This window comes from Platalea leucorodia, assembly GCF_965183815.1.
Source record: "Platalea leucorodia genome assembly, chromosome: 6".
Classification (NCBI taxonomy): Eukaryota; Metazoa; Chordata; class Aves; order Pelecaniformes; family Threskiornithidae; genus Platalea; species Platalea leucorodia.
The window spans coordinates 86,868,495-86,889,411 of record NC_138828.1 but is presented as its reverse complement, the minus strand read 5'-3'; the positions used below and the strand labels follow the sequence as shown (position 1 = coordinate 86,889,411).

Genomic DNA, 20,917 nt, shown 5'->3' with positions numbered 1-20,917 from the left:
AAGGTGACAGGGCTCAAGTGCTCGATGGCTTCTTCCCCTCAGCCTGCACTGAGGAGGGCGGCTGCGACCGCATGATTACCGCCACTAACATGAGCGACAGAGATGGATGCTCGTGCTGGATAAGGGACAATGTGATCAGATTGGCTGGGCTGAAGATAAGTGAAGATAATATTGAGAACTGGTAGAGGATGGATGAGGTTTCAGAGAACAGGAAAAAGGGGTCACACAGTGCCTGTCTTTGATAGGAGAAAAAAAAGGAAGTGAAGAATGAAAGGCCACTTAGCTCAACTTCCAAGTCCAAGAAAACCATGGAACAAATAGCCAGGTGCTCCCAGAGGCAACAGGGAAGGGGAAGAATCACAGCAAACACACCTGTGTATGCACAGCCCTGCCTGACTTCCTTCTCTGACAGTCTTCGTGGACAGGGTAATGTCATCCACAGCTCTCTACCGCTAACCTGCCCTGTCCCTGGGCACCGTGGCCACGCCAGGGGCACTGGGTGGCTCCCAGCACTGCCCCTGCCATGGCTGGCCGCTCCAGTCTGCCCCAGCAGCCTTCTCCAGGGCCAGGCTTGAACTCGGCGTCCACCAGCAGCAAAACTCGGCAGGGGCTGCTGCAGGCCACGAGGCAAAGAGCAAGCACAAGCACAGCCTGTGCTCAGCAAGCCCCAGCAGTTGCTCCCTGCACGTGAATAACCCAACCTGGTAGCGCTGAGCTGGCTTTCCTGCAGTGTCATTGTCTGTCCTGCAGCCAGCACGCAGTTTTAATTGCTGTGTGTGAGTCTGGTTATGAGACCCCCATTCAGGTGCTGAGGCTGTAAGTGCTCTGGGCTCTCCTTGCTTTGTGCAGCCTCCTCCATGCCATACAGCTGAGCTTTGGGCAGACCTTGCTAGCCTGCAGTGCACTCTGATGGCCTCTTCCCTGCCAGGTCGCTGCTGGTCAGCTGCTCTTGGGCTGCTTGCTGCTTTGATCGCCCAGACACCATGACTTGGCTTCCTAGCACTACATTAACCTGCAAAGGGAAGAGGAAAATGCCACAGTTACTTATTTTCTAGGCCTCTGATGCCCAGTTCTCCTGTGCAAGCCCATGCCTGTGGGTTAGACGACATGGCTGCAGGTGGTGACAGCTGCTGGGAGGGCACTTGGCAGTGCCTCACCTCTGCTCTCTCCTGGCTCCATTCCTCACACTTGCATGGTAACAAAGTCGTGTACTCGCTCTCTGGGTTATGACGCCATTTGGCTGGGGAAGGCTGCAGGGATGCTGCAGAACACAGGTCCCCCTTACGATGAGACTGACAAACAGGAAAAGTGGTCAGAAAAAGAGCAGAGCAATTCAGTGACGTCAAACAGACGGTCCCGCATGCAGGCAGGTACCAGCGACCGTGCAGCTGCAGGATAGGGAACTACTGACGTGGCAGCACTTCTGCAAACCAGAACCTGTGGGACAGAGAGGGTCACAAGCCAAACGTGTCAACAGCTCAGAGCAGCGTGACAAAAAGGCAAATAGCAGCCTGAGATATGCAAGCAGGTGAGTCACGTGCAAGGCACATGAAACAGCCCCGATCTCATGGACCTGGTGAGCCAGAGAGGCATCACACCCTGGGCCCGGCATGAGGGTACCGGCGGGGAAGGTGCCAGCTCAGCGGTGAATACAGGGGAATAATGACACCCGAGCACCGGGAGCAGCTCTGGGGCCTGGGGCTGTTGGGTCCCGGGAAGCTGCAAAGGCAGGAGAAATGCCGACCCTGGGCCTGCAGCGGGAGAACACCCGCCCCTGGGGTGCCGGGGACACCGAGCAGGGCGCTGCCGTGGGCCCCAGGGCGCCGGGAGCGCCGGGAGCGCGGGCGGCCCCGGGCTGCGGGCCGGGAGCAGGCGCTGCACCGGGCCGGCCCCAGCCCGGCTGCAGCAGCGGGGCTCGGGCACCTCCTCCCGCGGCGACCCCGCCAGGGCCGCAGCGCCCGGCGCTCCACGGGGCCGCCTCGCCCGGGGGCTACGCGGGGGCCCCCCCGCCCCGCCCCGCCCCGCGCCCTGCCCCCGCCACCGCCCCACCCGCCGGGGCCGCCCCCTGCGCTGCGGCGGCCGCGTCTCCGCGGGGGGAGGGCAAGCGGCGGAGCCGTCCCTCCGCCAGTCCCTCCGCGCACCCCTCCGTCCCTCCTTGTACCCCTCCTTGCATCCCTCCGTGCATCCCTCCATCCCTCCTTGCATCCCGCCAGCTCTCCGTGCATCGCTCCGCGCACCCCTCCATCCCTCCGCGCACCCCTCCATCCCTCCGCGCAGCCCTCCACCCCTCCGTGCATCCCTCCGTGCATCCCTCCGTCCCTCTGCGCATCCCCCCTCACATCTTTCTGTCCCTCCTTGCATCCCTCCATCCCTCCGCGCACCCCTCCATCTCTCCGTGCATCCCTCCGTGCATCCCTCCGTCCCTCTGCGCATCCCCCCTCACATCTTTCTGTCCCTCCTTGCATCCCTCCATCCCTCCGCGCACCCCTCCGCGCACCCCTCCGCGCACCCCTCCGTCCCTCCGCGCACCCCTCCATCCCTCCGCGCACCCCTCCGTCCCTCCGCGCACCCCTCCGCCGGCCCCAGCACCGGCAGGGCCGCTCCTGCGCGGGCATGGCGGGGCGGCCGCGCTTCCTCTGCGGCGTGGTGGAAGGTAGGTCCCCCCGGGCCGCGGCTGGCGCCGGTGCCCCGCCCGGGCGTTGCGGGGGCTGGCCCGGTCCGCCCGGGGCGAACAGGGGCCGGGAAGGGCCGCCGGGACCTGAGCCGGTCCGCGCCCCCGGGTTTGGGGAGGCAGGGAGCCGGGCCCCTGCACAGCACCCTGTCTCTGCCCAGGGGTACGGGACCAGCACCCCCCACCGAGGCTCCCCAGCTCGTCCCCAGAGCACTGCTGCACCCCGCAGCCGCCCCAGCGCAGCCGCCCGCAGCGGGGCACGGGGACCCGCTGCTCTGCCTCCAGCACCCTGCAGTGTTTTCCTCTGCCCTGGGCGTGGGGGCAGCATCCCGGTGTGTGCCCCCCATGCCTCCCTGCCCGCAGCGCAAGGCTGCCTTGGTCTCTCATGGCAGCTCTGTATGGCTCAGCCCTGTCCTTCTGGCCCCCCGCCCCCAACTCCTGTTTCTGCAGCACGGCGCCTCTGGAGCTGGGCCAGGCCGGGCACCCACTCAGCGAAAGCATCTCCACTTTCCCTGGCAGCACAGTACCCCACTGAAACCCACTGCCCCCTGCCTTGCCCGGGAGGAAGCAAAAGCACCATGCAAATAAACACAAAATAAATAGAAAGTGCAGGGATGGGGAAGTTGATAGTAAAAAGAAATATGAGTCAGACAAGAATCATTGATATAGGAAAGCTGACCTGAGCAAGAGAAGGACACATGCTGCCAGCAGAGCCACTCCAGGAGGAGGAGGGGGTCCCTAGAGAATGAGGAAGGACAGGCATCCCTCACCCTGGCAGCACAGGCCCTGGCAGGGAACAGGGGTGCAGCGGCAGGCAGGCTGCCGCGCAGGCTGCAGCTGCAGCAGGACCAAGGCAGGCCAGGAGTGACGTGTCCTACGCAGAGCCCCCTGCTCCCTCCTGGCACCCCGGCCGTTGCTAGCGGCAGCAGAGAGCACGGACGGACTGACACCTCTGGGCGACCTGCACCCAGGACCGGAGAGGGGCTGAGGAACAGTTGGGGCTAGGGACTTTGCTTCCCAATGTGTTCATCAGAACTTTGCTAACGGTTGTGAAGAAATTACTGAGGGACATCCCAGATGGCCCAGAGTTTGGCAAGTAATGGTGTTGACGGGTTACTGATGCAGCGATCTGGGCCACGGGAGAGCCGAGGTACGAACGCACAGCATCACGCATCAGTGCTCGTCTGTCTTCAAAACAGCAGAGCACCGACATCACTCCTTTGGAAATGCAGCCACAGGTACAAAGAGATTTTGCTGGTACGATTTAAGCCACTTTACTGGGCAGAATACACTGGGGTGGCATTTTCAACAGAGCTGCTGCTGGCAGGGCGTGGGTAGGGGCTGAGCGTCGTGCTTGCAAGGCAGCGTCAGCTCACAGCAAAGTGCGAGCGAGGCGCTTGCAGGGAGGTGCTGTACAGGAACTCCTGGGACCTCACCGGGAGCCCAGCAGGCGTTCTATGGATTGGGAAGTGGAAAATCTATTTATCATGGAAATATACCTTCTTTGGGTGAAATGTTTGCTGGGATCCTTGAGTGGCCACAAATTTGGTCCTGTGTGCGGTGGGGGATGGCGAGTAAGGCAAATATATATTATTTCAAAGTAGTTGGAATAACTGTGTAGATGTTCAAGCAGGTGGAAGATCTATCTGCAAAGAAGATAACGTTCAGTGTGTGCTGTGGCACAACCTACCACACCACTGCCCAAGGCTGGTGTTGAGGGCTGCAGGGCGGGCTCCTGCCAAAGGGAGTGGGGCATCGGGGTCTCCTCCCAGGCAGACCGGCTCTGCTGCACCCAGGTGCTTTGGGGAAACACGGGTGCTTTTCTGGGCAATGCTGGCCTCATGCCAGACACTGAGAGCTGGTCCTTTTCATAGAGTCATTGCGATCTGCCCTTGTGTGCCGCCCAGTTCAGTGACTGCATTCACCGCCCTGAATATCTGCTCCTGTCGGCCTTGTCTGCTAGAAAGTGCATTGACTGATTTAAAAGTGGCCCCTGATGCAGAGCCCATCCCAAATTAAGAAGCTGCCTTGATGGCTAATTGCCATCGCTGTTCAAGACATAATGTATTTTCTGTGAGACTTCACATTGCAGCTGCCAGATCTTGCAGAGACTTGAAGTGACTGAAGATTCTTCTCTTGCTAAATTTCAGGTCTGTGCTGGAACACTTACAGGTTCCCCTTACCCTCCTCTTTAAGAAGCTGTCAAATCTGCCTCTCTCCAAACCCATTTACCTGCCTGTTCTCCCATTGTCCCCAAGTGAACTGGCTTGCTTTCCACTGGATATTCTCTCTTACTGGCTTTGCAGACAACTCTGCACCTCCCAGGTCTTCCTACATGCAGCAATAGGAAGGGCCCTTCCTTGAAAGCGGTCCCCCCAGGGGATGGGTGCTCCATGTCCAGCAGTGCCCCTGCTCACTACGTCCAGTCGCAGACTGGTTCCCTGCCATGCAGAGCACAGAGCAGACTCAGCCGCTGTGGTGCTGCAGCCTCACGCTTGTGTCAGACGCTGGTGCCCCACAACCGCCTAAAGCCTGCACGCAGCGGAAGTGGAAATGTTAAGAAACACTTGGGAATTTGCTGACTCCAGATCTGTGTTTCCTGCATTCGGTTTTGTTGATGTGAACCTCTGGAAGGGCAATGTCCTTGTGGCCAGCCTTGGTGCTCACTGATGAGTGTCTTCGTTATCAGACAACTGCTCCCTGGTGTGCTTTCCCTCTCTGGATTTTCCCTTTGCAAGTTTATGGGGATGGTGTTTTCCAGTGGGGTCAGACAAGGTGTCTGTGAAATGTCTTGTGGAGTCACAGTCCCGGCACTCATGGGCATCCCTGAGGCTGGTTGTGTGTCCCTGATCTGAACAGCTTGCCATGGGACAGGGATGCTGCCTCAAAGCCCTGCCCTGCTGCAATGCAGGTATGTGTTTGCAGGGCGTAGGGGCGAGCTGTGTCAGTGCAATTTTGGTGCAGTTTGAGTTGTGCAGTGATTAAAGACAGAGCGAGCAGCTTTTGTAGCCCATACAGGAGTGATGATGCTGTGCGTGACACAGCCTGACCCTACACAGACACAGAGAGATGCAGAGAGACACAGAGCTGGTCTCTGTGAAGAAGAAAATCCCCAGGCAGAAACCTCTAGGATGGATGTGCAATAGGTCTGTGCTTTGGTGCACCCCAAAATCATGCTAGAGTGCCTTACAGCCTAGCCAGCCCTCAGCCGTCTCCTCTAGGCTTGGCTTTTACTGTGCAAATTCCCCCTCCCAGGTTAAGTGCTGCCTTGTGCAATTCTTCCCAGCTGCCTCTTTCTGGGAAGGACAGAAGCACGGACATTATACCCACTTGCTTGAATACCAATGCCCAGCAAGATCACAGCAGGATAATGGACATTTGAAGTACACGGAGGTGAACAACTGGTGGATCTCTGAGTTTAAGAGCAGCCACTTAGGGATAGTACAGGGAGAGACTCTGTTTTAAGGCAGTTACTGACAATGGCATTTTGGCTTTTTTTTTTCCCCCTTTTACAGGTTTCTATGGGAGACCGTGGTCTATGGAACAGAGGAAACTTCTCTTCCAATGGCAAGTACCCTGAATTTTCCTCTGTGAAGGCACTAGCCTGCGGCAGCGTGACGAGGTGGAAGGCAGAGTGCTGTGGAGGCAGGAGCGGTGCGGGAAAACGTGCCGGAGGGAGGCTCCTGGGGCTGGCCTGCCTTTGGGATGCCGGGGCGAGGGCAGCGAAGGGGGCTTATGCTTCTCCCCGGGCCGATCCCGCGGTGCCCCCCCCGTCCCAGCACTCTTGCACCCCCGGTCCGGCCCGGGGAGACCCCCCCGCCATGGGCCCGGGCGTGGAGGCTGCGGGACGGACGGACGGGCAGCCCAAGGACGCCCGGACAGACGCGGGCTGTGCTGCCCTGTGCCGGCAGATGGTGCTGGGACTCTGCCACAGCCCAGCTGCAGCCAGATGTGCTTGGCTGGGGGGCCTGGGCCCCAAGGGAAGGGGGTCTGGGGACGGGGCCCGGAAGGCGCTGGGTGGGCACCAGCCCCTGCGTGCTGGCACCGCACATCTGGCACCGCACAGCTGGCACCGCAGTGCTGGCACCGGTGCTCCAGTGAGGGTGCAGACCCACAGGGAGCTGCCAGTGGGACTGGGTCGGACTCTGCTGCCCGCACCATGGGAGGAGCGATGGCAGCTGGGAAGGGTTTGGAGAGGAGCGTGGGGGCTATGCGAGCCTGAAAATGCCGCCTCTGGAGGCACCAGAAAAGCTGCTCTGCCCTGGCTGCAGCGTGGCGCGGGTCGGCTAGGGCAGCCCGTGCGCAGGAGCAGGCGGAGGGGCTGGGGCTGGAAGTGGGAAGTCAGATCGGCGTGAGAGAGAAGGTGGGGTGTTCAGCGGGCTGGAAGCCCACCTCGGGTGCTGACCCAGCAGGACGAGCGCCCGTTGCCTCATCTCTGACCCATAGGGGCCTGGGCAGTGCCACACGGCACCAGCCCCTGTGGGCGCGCTGGCCACAGGACAGCGTGCTGCATGCCTGCTGCCACCAGCAACAAGCGGCCAGCTCACCCTGCCCAGGGCCACCATCCCCGCCACCCTGTGCTCCCAGCGAGGGCACCAGGTGGGTGCTTCCAGCCAGCCTGGCCTCGCTGGAGCTGGGCTTATCGTTGTGGAAACAGACGGCACGGCAAACCCGCGTCACTCCACCGTGGGCACAGGTGGCCACTTTAACCTGAGGCTGCCATTCCTGCTTGGTGTGAGGCGGCCCTTGTGTCCCTGTGAGTCCCCATGTGTGTGTGTGTGTCACCATGTGTCCCTGTGACAGAAGGGTGTGGGCAGGATCTGTCACTGGCTGGTTGTGACAATCACCTTGGGATGGGATTTGATCTGTGCAGGAGAGAAAAAGCCCTCTCCTAGCAGCTGGCGCCCATGCCTCAGTGGGATGACCTGCCACCGACGGACTGGGGCCTGCGGGGCCTCCCGTGGAGCACCTGGCACGGGCAGCATGATGGTCACAGCCTAGGCAGCACACTGGTCGGTGGGGGTGCTGCCCTGGTGATGGCACGGGCAGCACGCTGGGGATGGTGTGGAGAGTGTGCTGGTCACAGCAGGGGCAGCGTGCTGGTGACAGTGTGGGCAGTGCACCGGTGATGACTGGGCAGTGCACCGGTGACAGTGTGGGCAGAGCACTGGTGATGGCTGGGCAGGGTGCTGGTGACAGTGTGGGCAGAGCACTGGTGATGGCCGGGCAGTGGGCCAGCGACGGCAGGGCCGTGTGCTGGTGATGGCGCTGGCAGCCATGCAGTGCGTGGGAAATGTGCCGGTGATGCTGTGAGAGTGCACTGGTGACAGTGTGGGGCAAGTAAGGACATAGTGCAGGGACCAGAGATGCAGATATGGAAAAATGTAGCATAGAAAAGTTGGGGAAAATGTGCAGGAAGGAAAACAAGATGTGATGTTTTAAAGTTTATTAGGAATGAGGTCTAATGACGGCCTTGGCTGGTACTGGACTGGGATGTAGGTTCACATGTTTGCCCATGTGAGCGGTATGTTCGTTGGTGTTTTTCTTCTCTGGAAAGAAACAAGACGAGGCACTTGTATCATGTGGTACATGAAGTGCTTCCCAGTCTGTTCTTCGTGGGAAAATGTTAAACATCGTCTACTAAGGCAGATAAATAAAAATAAATGAATATATCAGATGGCTTTCATGCAGGAGTGCCAAAAGAGCTGTCTAGGGAGGTGTCTGCCCTGTCCTGATAATTTCCAGTGAGTCGTGGATTGCTGGGGAGATTCTGGAAGGAATTTGTGCTTTTTGAGGCCAGATACACTATCTTTCTGGAGGTCCCTAAACAACACAAATCGCTGTGCTCAGCACTGGGTGAGATTAATGTCTCTGTGTGGCCGTCGAAAGTACGCGGGGCAAGCTCCCTGTGCAGGGGAAGAGCCACGGCTCCGCAGTCTGGGGGGCTCTGTGTGAGGCTGGAAGCTGCAGGGCACCGTGCAGCTCGGGGCAAGGAGAGGACGCTGTGTGCCGAGGAGCTCTTGGTGTTGCGAGCTGGCACCTGCTCGGATGCCTCTTTGCAAAGAGCCCGTCTGGAGCCCTGGGTGACGCCTTCTCCTTGCTGCACAGGCTGAGGCGCTGGGGACTGAACTGCTACATGTACGCACCCAAGGATGAGCTGAAGCACCGGCTGCTCTGGCGAGAGCCCTACACAGAGCATGAGGCAGGTAGCGGCTCTGCTGGGCCCCAGCATGGGTGGGCTGCAGGTGTCCCAGGTCCTCAAGGGTGAAGCATGGTCTGCATCTCAGCCAGGGTCAGGCTGGCTGTTACCACTCTTCCTGCCAGGAACCTGCCCATTGCAGGGAGCCCCAGGGGCCCTCCCTAGTGCAAGGAGACCCCTAGACCCTGCCCAGCACAAGGAGCCTCCCTAGACCCTGCCCATCACATGGAATTGCCTAGGAGTCCACCCAGCATGGGGAGCTCCCCACGTGGGGAGAGTCCTCTGTGTCCCAAGGGACTGGAAACTGTCTCCCCTCCAGATGCTCTCTCATGCCTTCCGATGCTCTCAGCTCCTTCCTTTCGGGACACTGTGGTTCCCTCTCCCTCCATCCCTTGTCTCCCTCCATCCCTTGTCTCCCTCCATCCCTTGCCTCCCAGCGCTCACAGCACCCCCTCTGCTTTGTCCCCAGCCCGCATGCAGTCTCTCATCGAAGCTGCCCAAGAGCAGGGCGTGGAGTTTGTTTTCGCCATTTCTGCTGGCCAGGACATGGTGTTTTCAAGTGCTGGGGATCGGCTTCTGCTGCAGCAAAAACTCAGGCAGGTACCGTGGGCCATTCCTTCATCCCACTGCTCCCAGGCGAGGGGCACGCGTGCTTGTGTGTGGGCCCCATGCTCACCCCAAATGCTGGTGTGGGGCTGTAAACCCCTCCTGCTGCCGTGCATCAGGGAGCAGCTCTGTGGGGTGCCCAGGGTCAGACGTGTTGTCCCTGTCACGGTGACAGAGAGCTGAGGGATCTGTGGATGCCTGACTGCCACCAGGCAGCGCTGGGGGCAGGAGAGGGACCAGCCAAGCCCCAGAGCTTGCTGGGCGACACCGGAGGCTGGTGCGAGCTGGTGCTGAGCCCCTGGTCCCCAGGGAGGGTCAAGAGCCGCCGGCACGGTGGGTTTCCTCCGTGGGCGGCTGCCCCTCCCGGCGGCACAGCCCAGGCAGCAGCCGCCCTGCGCTGCGCCATGCCCGGCCACCTCTCCAGCTGCCCCAGCCTGCCCTGGCGCAGGGAGCACCTGCCCGGGCGTGCGGCGAGGCTCCCCCTGAGGCTCTGCTGGCCTCCGCTCCTGCCGTGGGGCTCCCAGCGCTGCAGAGCAATGCGGGAGCGTGGTTCAGGGGCAGTGGATGTGGCAGGTGGTGAGCGGGGCTGCCCGGCAGCGGCACGGTGGGAGTGGGCTCTGGGCCACCGCAGCACGGACTCTGGTTTGAAAGGGCTCCTGGCCCACGGCAAACCAGGGCTTGGAGCAAGGTGGGCTGTGGACGAGGGGCTGGCATGTGCCCGCGGAGCGGCTGGGCCCTGTGCGCAGCACCTGCTGGGCAGGCATGGGGAACACGGCGAGGGCTGCTCTGCCTGCCCCGTCTGTCCCGGCGCCCCGGACCTCTGCTGTCCTTACGGGCCCAGGCAGCAGGGGCTCGTCCGGGGCTCGCTGCCTCCTTTCTCTCTGCTGCCCAGGGATCCTAGCAGCCTGTGCCCATGCCCACAGGTGGCTGCCATGGGGTGCCGCTCCTTCGCGCTGCTCTTTGACGACATCGACCCCTGCATGTGCCAAGCTGACAGAGACGTCTTCACCTCCCTGGCGCAGGCTCAGGCCTCTGTGGCCAACGAGGTGTACCAGGAGCTGGGCCAACCCTCCATCTTCCTCTTCTGCCCTACAGGTACCGCCTGCAGCTGTGCTGCCCCAGCCACCCCGCCCCTGGGAGCCTGGTGCTTGGCCAGCTGTGGCACCCCACAGCAGACTGGGGTGCCCTTTGGCTGGCTGCGCCCAGCACCTGTGTCTGCTGAGAGCTGACTGCCCTGACAGCAGCAGCTCCCCCCAGCCCCCTCATGGTCCTGCGGGAGCCCTGGAGATCTCGGGACTAGGACAGGACCAGGCTGCAGACGGGCTGGCGCTTCAGCAGCCGTGCATGCTATATTCCCTGCACCGTGCATCTCCCCAGCCCCTATCCATCGATCCCAGGCAGCCTCTCCTCTCCCGGTCTCTCTGCTCCTCAAGGGATGCTCTGTGCTCTCTCCGCAGAGTACTGCAGCTCTCTGTGCTCTCCCAGCCCCAGCCAGTCCTGCTACTTGCTGACCCTCGGCCAGGAGCTGCTCCCAGGGATCGGTGTCATCTGGACAGGTGAGCGCCTGGCCTGGCTCTGTGGGGTGTGTGACCCTGTGCAGCTTCTCAGCCAGAGCCAGCGTCTGCAAACCCTGCAGCCACCGGCTCCATCCCAGGAGAGGCGCCAGCAAGTGGCCCCATCGTGGTGCCTTTCAGCATTGGGGTGTGCAGCCCCGGCCAGGCAGGCAGTGGGTCGGGCCATGGGTCTGCCCTCCCCCTGGTCAGGGAGGGTGGGGTGCATGTCCCTGTTGTGAGTGTGCACGATGGACTGTGCTGCCTGTGTGCTCCACGCACGTCTGTGCCGTGATGCTCCAGGCCCAAAGGTGGTGTCACAGGAGCTCTCAGCCATGCTGCTGGAGGAGGTGGAGGGTGTCCTGCGCCGACGCCTCGTCATCTGGGACAACCTGTACGCCAACGACTATGACTGCAGACGTGTCTTCCTGGGCCCCTACACGGGACGTGCCCCCGGCCTCATGCCCAGGCTCCGTGGACTGCTCCTCAACCCCAACTGCGAGCTCCAGGCCAACTTCATCCCCGTACACACATTGGGCAGCTGGTTTCGGAGCGAGCTGCGGAGCTGTGCCCACCCTGATCACGCAGGTACCTGGCCCCAGCACCCCCGGCAGCTCTGTACATGGGGCCCCAGTGCCAGCAGTGACCTTGTGCACCCAGGGCAGGGCCCTGCCCATCGCTGCCCATCTTTGCCATGGCCCTGCAGGCTTTCCTGCGTGGCAGCCTGGGTGAGGTGTCTCACCTGGCTGGGCACCACCTGACACCCCCGGGCATGGGATCCATCCTGGGGGCATCTCCTTGCGGGGCGGTTGGGCTGCCCGCCCTCAGTGTGGCATGGGATAGCTCCATCAAGCAAAGAGTGGGGCTGCCCAGGCTGATGAGCTCCAGTTCCTTAGGGATGGAGACTGCAGCAGCCCTGGGGGACAGCCAAGGCTCACAGGAGGGGAGCTACAGCCCCCAGGAGGCCCTGGAGCTGGCGCTGCATGACTGGGTGGCTGAGATAAACCGGCAGGCCTTGGAGCCAGGTAGGTGATGAACTCGCACCGTGCAGCATCCCTCATCCCCTCTGGAGCGCTGGACCAGCTCTGCTGGGAGCTCGGTGGGGTGAGGGAGCCCCATGCCCTGCCCGTTTGGATGGGGCACTCCGGCTGGTGTGGCAGCGGGGTCTCTGTGTGTCGTGGTGGGCAGGTGTCGGTGCTCCTGTCCTGGACACATCCCACAGGGGGTCTCCTCGTCTGGCAGTGTGGGAGACTGGGCCATGATATGGCTCTGGAAGAAGGGGTCCAGCCAGGTGCAAGCTTGGTGTTTTGCAGTGGTTGCCTCTGTAAAGCCTGTGGCCTCACCAGCTGCAGAGGCCTGAACTCCAGAGCACAGAGCGATGCAAAACCCATGGTCCTGGCAGCTCCCTGGACCAGCTCGGAGATGGAGCTTCCCGGCACGGCTGCACCCAGGGCTGTCCTGCCCCATGGGCAGCAGTCTCCATGCAGGTTCCAGAGGGGCTGCCCTGTTGCTCCTTTCTGCCAGGAGGAAGGACCCCAGGACACCCCAGCATCAGCCTCAAGGGAGGAACAAGGCTGCAGCCCGGCACAGCGGGAGGACAGGAGATCACGCCCGACTCCCAGCCCCAAGACTCTGTTCCCAGTGGGGCAGACCAGCGTGGCCCTGAGCCCTGTGGTGTGGCACCAGGGGAGGGAAGGAGGAAGGTGACCTCGGAGCCTGAGAAGGGCAGTGGGAGCAGGATCCCCACTGGCAGTCAGCAAAGCCCCACAGGGGACGGGGACCAGCTCACCACCGGGAGCAGAGCGAGCTGTGAGCCCTCCTCTGCTCTGCCCAGGACGGCTGGGAGTGCCCAGTCTGCAGGAACGCCAGTGGCTACTGAGACCCTTCACAGCCCAGGCCCCCCCATGTGCTGCAGCAATGGGGCCAACACCAGCCAGAACCTTCCACTATGCACCAGTGATGCCGGGACAAGGGGTGGTAGCCCCTCCCCGTCCCCCAGCAGTACCCAGCCTGAGGCCAGCAGGGCTGACATGCCCCAGACACCCCCAGGGCCTGGGCCTTGTGCCAGCCCTGTGCCCCCAGCACCGCTCAGTGACGGGGCTGGCGCCAGCCCTGTGCCCCCAGCACCGCTCAGTGACGGGGCTGGCGCCAGCCCTGTACCCCCAGCACCGCTCAGTGACGGGGCTGGCGCCAGCCCTGTGCCCCCAGCACCGCTCAGTGACGGGGCTGGCGTCAGCCCTGTGCCCCCAGCACCGCTCAGTGACGGGGCTGGCGCCAGCCCTGTGCCCCCAGCACCGCTCAGTGACGGGGCTGGCGCCAGCCCTGTGCCCCCAGCACCGCTCAGTGACGGGGCTGGCGTCAGCCCTGTGCCCCCAGCACCGCTCAGTGACGGGGCTGGCGTCAGCCCTGTGCCCCCAGCACCGCTCAGTGACGGGGCTGGCGCCAGCCCTGTGCCCCCAGCACCGCTCAGTGACGGGGCTGGCGCCAGCCCTGTGCCCCCAGCACCGCTCAGTGACGGGGCTGGCGTCAGCCCTGTGCCCCCAGCACCGCTCAGTGACGGGGCTGGCGTCAGCCCTGTGCCCGCAGCACCGCTCAGTGACGGGGCTGGCGTCAGCCCTGTGCCCCCAGCACCGCTCAGTGACGGGGCTGGTGCTAGCCCTGGCCCCATGGCACCATTGACCCCAGAGGGGGCTGGGTCTAGCCCCACAGCCCTGCTGACCCTGGAGGAGACTGGGTCTGGCCCCACAGTACCACTGACCTCCAAGGAGGCCAGGTCCAGCCCCATGGCACTGCTGACCCCGGAGGAGGTCAGGTCCAGCCCCATGGCACTGCTGACCCCAGAGGAGGCCAGGTCCATCCCCACGGCACCACTGACCCCAGAGGAGGCCAGGTCCAGCCCCATAGCACCACTGACTCTGGGGGAGGTGCGGATGCTGGTGGAGCTCTTCTACCTGCCCTACCATCATGGGCCACTGGCGCAGCATCTCCTGGAGCACTTTCGGTGGCTCCGGGCAAACAGCCTCAGTGTGGGGGTCCCGGCCACGGCACCCGATGCCTGCGAGGTAAGGCTGGTCCGGGCCCTGCTGCGGGATGGTGCCTGTCATGGTTGCGCTGATGCCTGGTCCATCCACAGGGCACACGGTGGCGCGGCCGAGCCCAGTCCTTCCAGCTGCTCTGCGCTCAGACGTGCCGCTTGCACAGCCGCTTTGTCAGCAGCGCCGGACGGGCACTGCTCTATGACCTCCACCCCTACCTCTGGGACATCCGCAACATGCTGCTGGCCGCCAGTGCCTTCGTCCTCTGGCTGGGTACGTGGCTGATGCCAGCCCCGAGCCAGCCCCTGTGGCCCCGTAGTGCTTGTTCACACCCTGGCCAAATCCAGGCATGTCGAAGTGCCGGGGCCCCCGGGCACTGCGGCACACCCAGGGCACCTGGAGCTTGTTCTGTGGTGATCCACTGTTTCCCCTCCTAAAGAGGTGAAGGTGTCTGGGACCCCTTCGCAGAGGTCTGGGGTCCCTGTGTCCAGCCAGGGGTGCCAGGGTCTCTCCCGGGAGTGCACCTCCCCTTGACACCTTCCCCGCTGCTGACCCATGTCCCGTGCTGACCACCTTGCCGCCTTTGCAGATGGCCATCTCCTCTGCGACCCTGACCCCAAGGGCACCTGGGGAAGCTGCTTTGGCTGTAAGTACCGGTACTGCCCTGGCTCACCCTCCTGGGCGGTGGGGCCCTGGCTACTACCCTCCGTCACCTCCAGCCCCACAGCAGCAGCCAGCACCCTCATTGGGCTGCCCGTTCCCACGCTCTGCCTGCTGAGCAGAGCGGGAATGGCCATGGGAAGGCCGGCACCCCTGCATGCCCTGACACACTGAGGCACGATGGGGCACTGCTGCTGGGGACAGGGCGGTCATGGGAGCAGCTCTTCACCATCTCTCACAGTCTAGAAGGAATGCCTATTTCTAGGACATGGTTCCTCGGCCCTTTTAATCTGAGGACCCCTTAGCCTTTGTGGTAAAAGGGATCCATGGGCCATTAGGAGCAGAAATGCCCTGGGTGAGAGAGGTAAAGTTGGATTTTGAATGCCTGTGCATCACTTTGGAAGCCCCTGTTCCTCTGGTTTAGGGTTCCCTGGTTGCTCTGTGGGCCCTGTGACCTCTTACAAACCAAGTACTGTTACCAGATGACAACCTGAGAGGGTCTCCAAGTTCAGTGTGAGACGGAGCCGTGTGCCTTGACCCGCTTCCACAGGGAAGCAGCTGCACGCAGGGCAAGGTCCCACGGACGCTGCAGAGCTGGCTGGCCGGGCAGCAAAGCAGTGCACTGCGCTCTGCCAGGCTGCAGCTTTCCAACTGCAGCCACGAGCTGTGTCTTTACCTTACACCGTTCGTGTAGGCAGGATCAGTCCTTTCCTCGTTCCCCCACTTCAAGCCTTGTTGTGGAGGGTGTGCTGCTACCCCAATGCATGGGGCTGGCTGCCTGAGCCCAGGCGAGGTCCTGTGCCCAGGCTGCACAGTTATGGGGGCAGACCCTTGGAGCTGTGACCAGTGGGGATCATGATGCTGCTGTGTGATGGAGGCCGATCTCCCCCTGGCCCAGCAGGTCTTTATTCACCTCGCACGTGTCTGTCTCCTGCTGCCTCCAGGGTGCCAGAGCATCACTGCCCCGATCCTGCTGGGGAGGGATGCTGAGCCCTGGGCACGTCGTGGGGGCCTCTTTGGAGAGCTGCAGGTGAGAGCATGCCCATATCTGTGGGGTCTGAAGGAGCCATTGGGAAGCCAGGATCCCAGCTGCTGCTCCTGGCCCTCCCACTGGGTTGCTGCAAGCTTGGGAAGGCAGAGCTGCCCCGGGCCTCTGCGCCTTGTCTGTGGCTCCTGGGGTTTAGGGTGCCTCAGAGGGACCCTCCTCCTGCTGCCTCCGGGACAAGGTTTGGAGCCAGGACAACCTGCTCCCTGACAGACTGTATCTCTTCCAGGCACTGCTGCCCGTGGGGAACAGCTGTGACCTCTTCTACCACCCACCTCCGCTCTTCCCGTCCAGCCAGCCGTACCTCCTGCGCCCGCTGCTGCCCCTGGACAAGGTGGGAGCCACGGCCTGAAGGGGTGGCCAGCACCGCTCGGGCCAGAGCTCACCTTTGCATGGCCTGTGCTGTACGTGCACTAACGAGATACATGCTCGTCTGCTGCTGGCCCCAGACTGAGCTTGCAGTGCAGGGTGACGCAGCTGGGAAAGGACCTCTGGGTCCAGCCCCGCTCAGAGCCGGCCAGCCCGGGCAGGTCACCCAGGTCTGTGTCTGGCAGCGTGTCAGCCCCCTGGGCTGGAGGGCGGGTGCTGTGGCCAGCGGCCTCGGCAGGGACCGTCACCCACCTCCCTGCGACGAGCGCCCAGACAGGGCCCCTCCTGGCAGCCAGCAGCAGGAGAGGGAGACCCGGCTCAGAAGTGAGCAGCAGGCACAGCCACAGACAAACTGGCACAGACTGGGGGTCACCAGGTTGCGAGGGCGATCTCCAGAGCACCCCCAGCGCTGATCTCCAGTGGTGGCCATGAGCAGATGCCAGGAAAGATCCAGAACAGGACAAGTCTGGATGGCGACCTCCTGCAGCCTTCATCAGCCTGCAGCTCTGGGCAGTGCCTGAGCCTGCTGAGGTTCACCTCCAAATCAGTCCCTTCTTCAAACACTCATCCAGCTCACAGGATGATTCCCCGCTGGAGAGGCAGCAGCCTCTGTCAGCCACGACCTGCTTGCTGCCAGCCCCCCCTGCTCTGTTTGACACCCCAGCAGTTCGACGGGATGGGGAGGGAGAGAGAGAATTTGGAGGGGGGGGGACACACAAGTTAAACTGCTGCCAAATCCAGCAGAGCCCTGGGCTCCCCACGTACCACGCAGCCTGCAGCGAATACCCTGCTCCCTCACCCTGCTGCCTCTCCTAGCTAAGGAAATGCTAACGCTGCAAATCCGGCCATCGCGGACACAACAGCACACCCTGCTAAATACAGCACCCGGCAACGCACAGCTGCAGCGCTTGTAAATAGCAGAGGAGGAGCTGCAAGCACACGAGAGCAGATTATAATATCAGACTGCAGCTGCCAGCAATTCCCATTGCCAGAGCTTGTTTTCAGTTGCCTGTTGTCAGATTTCATCTCATCAGGCTAAACTTTAACAAGCTGAACGTCTGTGTCCAACGAAACTTTGAGAGAAAAATCCAGCTAAGCACTTCAGCCCGTTCTGGGAACGGCGCTCAGAAGAGCACTGTCCTGCCCTCGTCGGTCAGTGATCAGGGCAGCTTTTCCTTTAGAAGCCATGCTTTTATCGGGATGTTCTTTTCGCTGATCCTGTGAGCAGCAGCAAACTCACATCTGACCAAGATGGGAAATTTTAAGATGTCCCACTTTGCACATGCCCTGTGGAGACTTGAGTTTCGGTATTGGCTTTGCTGCCGGTCTGGCTGCTCTGAGCATGCTCTGTCCCGGGGCGAGCAGCGTTTCTTCAGCAGCTGCTGCTCTGGGATGCCTGACTGGAATGGCAATTTCTCTTGTTGAAGTGTTGCTGTCCTGTGGCAACGAGACTCAGAGGCCAGCAGAAGGTGGTGCACGGTGCATCACTTGGCGCAGACGCCAGCGCCCTTGGAGGGCTGAAGCGCGTACCTTCATACCTTCCCCGGGCCAGGGCACGCTGGAGGCCACAGCCCCGGTCGCGGTCCCTCTTTATGGTCAGCTCGGGCAGCGGCCGGCACGCCGTGCTCCGGCAGGGGCTGTGGCAGGGGCGGCAGGCAGCTGAGGGGCAGCAGTGGGCAGGGACTGGGCAGGGCAGGCAGAGCCAGGGCTGAGGCGGATCTGGGTCTTCCAGGCAGAGCTTTACCGAATGTGCCAGGAGAGTTTGGACTGTGATGCCAAAGTCGCAGAGCTCCTCGCGGCCCACCCCGATCTCCTCGGTGACAGGTGAGATGTGGCCTCTCTGGGGCTCCCTCCTGCCAGGCGTGTGTTGAGCCTGGCCATGTGCCGGGTGAGGCAGGGCCGTGGCATGAGGCAGTGGCCGTGCCTCGCATCGCTATGGGGACCAGCTCTGCCTGCACCACGGCTGGCGGTGGCCTCACCAGCTGGCTCGTGGCAGCCACCGTGGGGATGGACCTGCTGTCCAGCCTGGCTGCAGGGGGGCTGCGCTGGCTCCCCTTGGCTGAGGGCTTCTGCTGGGGCGGTCTCAAAGGGATGGTCCGGTGGGCGCTGGGGTGCTGTCCCGCCGGGGCACGAAGGAGGAGGCTGGCTGGTCTGCGATTTCCCTGGGGCAGGCTGGGCTCCAGGCGGCAGCTCAGCGGTGCTCCTGCTCTGGCTGGCAGGCTGCTGGGCAGCTTCCTGAGCCTGAGCCCCGAGTACACGTTCGTGCTGGAAGATGAGGGTGGTCCGTGCGGCTACGCAGCCGGAGCACTCTGCGCTGAAGGCTTCCTGCAACAGCGAGACAGCAGCTGGCTGCCAGCCATACGGCACAAGTACCCCCGAGACCTGGGCGCAGGTGCCCCAGCTCTAGGACAGGTGAGGGGGCACCTGGAGCAGAGGGGAGTGGGTATGGGGGGATGGAGGGGTTCCCTTACTTGTGTTTGTCTCCTGCAGGATGCCCTGGAGGAAGCACTGCTCTTCTTCCATGGAGAGCCACCGGCTGTGCCCCTGCCTGTGCTGCGGCGCTTCCCCTCCCTGGTGCAGCTGGGCATGGCCCCCCGCGTGCTGGATGTGGGGGCCAGCCGCAGCCTGGCTATCTGCCTGCTGAGCGCCCTCAGGGCCAACGGTGAGCATGACCTCCCCGTGCTGGGGGGCACCGGGGCCCCCTTGATCCAGCACGACCCCATCCCGACTGCTCCCTTGCCCACCCCAAAGCCGGGAGCCGGCCCCACCTGCACCCCGCCTCTCAGCACGGGGCTAGGGTAGCCCTCACCAGGGCTCCCCATCCCCTCTCTGACGCGGTCTGGCCCCAACTCCCAGGCACCATGCCCTCCCCTTGCACCAGGGGACACGTGGACCCATGTCTCAAGGCATCATGCAGGCGGCCAGTGCCAAAGGGCAGTGGGGAGGCTGACCCGCTTGTGGAGGGGGTTCCAGCTACTGGCCCCCAGCCCCAGCGCTGGGTTCCCGGTGCCGGGGCCTGACCTCTCACCTCCCTTCCAGGGTCACGGGGAGTGTTTTGCCAGGTCAGTGCCGCTGACCGGCAGCAACTGAGCTTCTACGGCAAGCTGGGCTTCGTCGCCCTGCCGGTGGCCTGGGGCAGCTCCCCCGGCACTCTGCTCCTGGGACGTCTCCTCTGAGCACGCTGCGCTGGGTGCGGGCACGGGGAGGCAGTGCCACGGGAGAGGCTGACCCCTCCATCCCGCACAGCATTGGCCCGAGGGAGCAGGAGCAGAGGGGCACCTTGAGCAGGGCAGGTACACGTGCTGGGGGACATGGCCTGGGGGTGAGCAGGATGGCACTGGGGTGTGTGCTGGGGACTAGGCTGTGAGGGTCCCTGGGCGACAGAGAGGTATTTCTGCCATCTCAGGAATTTTGGGCATCAGGGCCCCTCCACTCATCCCCCAACTGTTCCTGCTTGCTGAGCACCCTCCACCTTTGCTGGGGAGCCAGCAATGTCCCCAGGCTGCCTGCAGACCACCAGGCCTGGCGGGAGCCACGTGGGCAGCGTTTAGGGTGGTGGTCTCGGAGCATGGTGCAGTGCATTAGCGCTAAGGGAGTGTCCCTGTCCCGCAGGCTGGGCTGTCCAGCTCTCTCCATCCCCTGTGTGGCCCTAGGCTGGGCAGCTGGTGCTGGGGCTGGCTCTCGGCACCAAGGACCTGCTTGTCTGTATGGACCGGTCTGGTACGGGACACAGTGAGGCAGCCTCCATCTCTGCTGCCCAGGGGCTGAGGGAAGTGCTGTCCTTGGCAATAAAGCATTTGCTGGCCTCTCACCATGGTTCGCCTCTTGGGGGAAATGTTGGGGTACCAGCATGTCCTCTCACACTCTCATGCCCGCCTTGCCGCCAGCCCTGTCTGCCTGCCTCACACCGGCTGTCGTTACAGCTGGTCTTGTGTAACCTCAAAGGGAGCGGCTCCCCGCACATCTGCCTCTCCAGCTGCTCGCCAGTCCTCGGCCTCCCCCGGCTCCGTGCGCCAGGAAGGAGCTCCAGGTGCTGGCAGCACGTGCCCACGGCAGGGCTCCCCCTGGGGCTGGGCAGGCCCCAACCCTGCGGGACCGGGCTCTCCTGTGGGATGGGACCCCCCCGGGCCTGGGCCTCCCCTGTGGTCACGGCTGCCTTGTGGGTCTGGGGGTCGCTGCACGCCCAGGGCGGGCAGGATGGCCAAGGGGGGACGTCTGTCCAGCCATCCTGCTGCAGCCTCTGGAAAAGCGCTGGGAGGGAGGGGTGGAAGGAGCAAACCATCACTGAAGGTTTCTCTTCCAGAGCTGGCTGCCCCCCGACCCAGGGGGAGGAGAAGGTCGGGGCAGGGGTGGCCGAGAGGCCGGGAGCGGGGGGCGCGCGGGCACCCCTGCGCCTTTGCGCTCGCTGGCTCGCCGTGCCCAGGGAGCCGCTCCGGAGGGTGGCAGCGGCCCCGAGCCTGCTACCGGGGGCTGCCGGGGGTCACCCGGGCTGGACGGGGAGTTCGGTGCTCACGGGCTGGTGGGACCCAGCGCCCACGGCCGCGCGGGTGGGAGCAAGGCTGGGGGACCCTCCACGGGCGGGCAGGGAGGCTGGGCTGTCCGGAGGGAGGCCCGGGGCCGCGCCCCCGCAGCGGGCAGCCCCCCGCCCGCGGCCCCCGCAGCGGAGCCCGGCCGGGGCGGGCGGCCCCATCCCGGGGCGGTGGGCCGGGGGCGCGGGGCCCGTCCTCGCCGTACCGGCTGCGGGGCCGGGCCGGGGCCGCTCGGCGAGGGCCGGGGCGGCGG

The 20,917-nt window shown here is 63.4% G+C and overlaps 1 protein-coding gene across 1 annotated transcript; it reads left to right on the top strand.

Annotated features, from left to right (window-relative positions):
* Positions 1–2,613: 2,613 nt before the first annotated feature.
* On the top strand, positions 2,614–19,311 carry LOC309592136 (protein O-GlcNAcase-like; the record flags this gene model as incomplete). Its single annotated transcript, XM_082315262.1, has 18 exons — positions 2,614–2,653; positions 6,187–6,238; positions 8,780–8,877; positions 9,340–9,470; positions 10,325–10,571; positions 10,934–11,032; positions 11,330–11,614; positions 11,923–12,051; positions 12,551–13,159; positions 13,712–14,088; positions 14,160–14,334; positions 14,651–14,707; positions 15,666–15,751; positions 15,996–16,100; positions 17,868–17,959; positions 18,355–18,547; positions 18,626–18,797; positions 19,175–19,311. The coding sequence occupies 18 exons, from the start codon at positions 2,614–2,616 to the stop codon at positions 19,309–19,311; spliced, it is 3,084 nt and encodes a 1,027-aa protein (XP_082171388.1).
* Between the last annotated feature and the right edge of the window lie 1,606 nt (positions 19,312–20,917).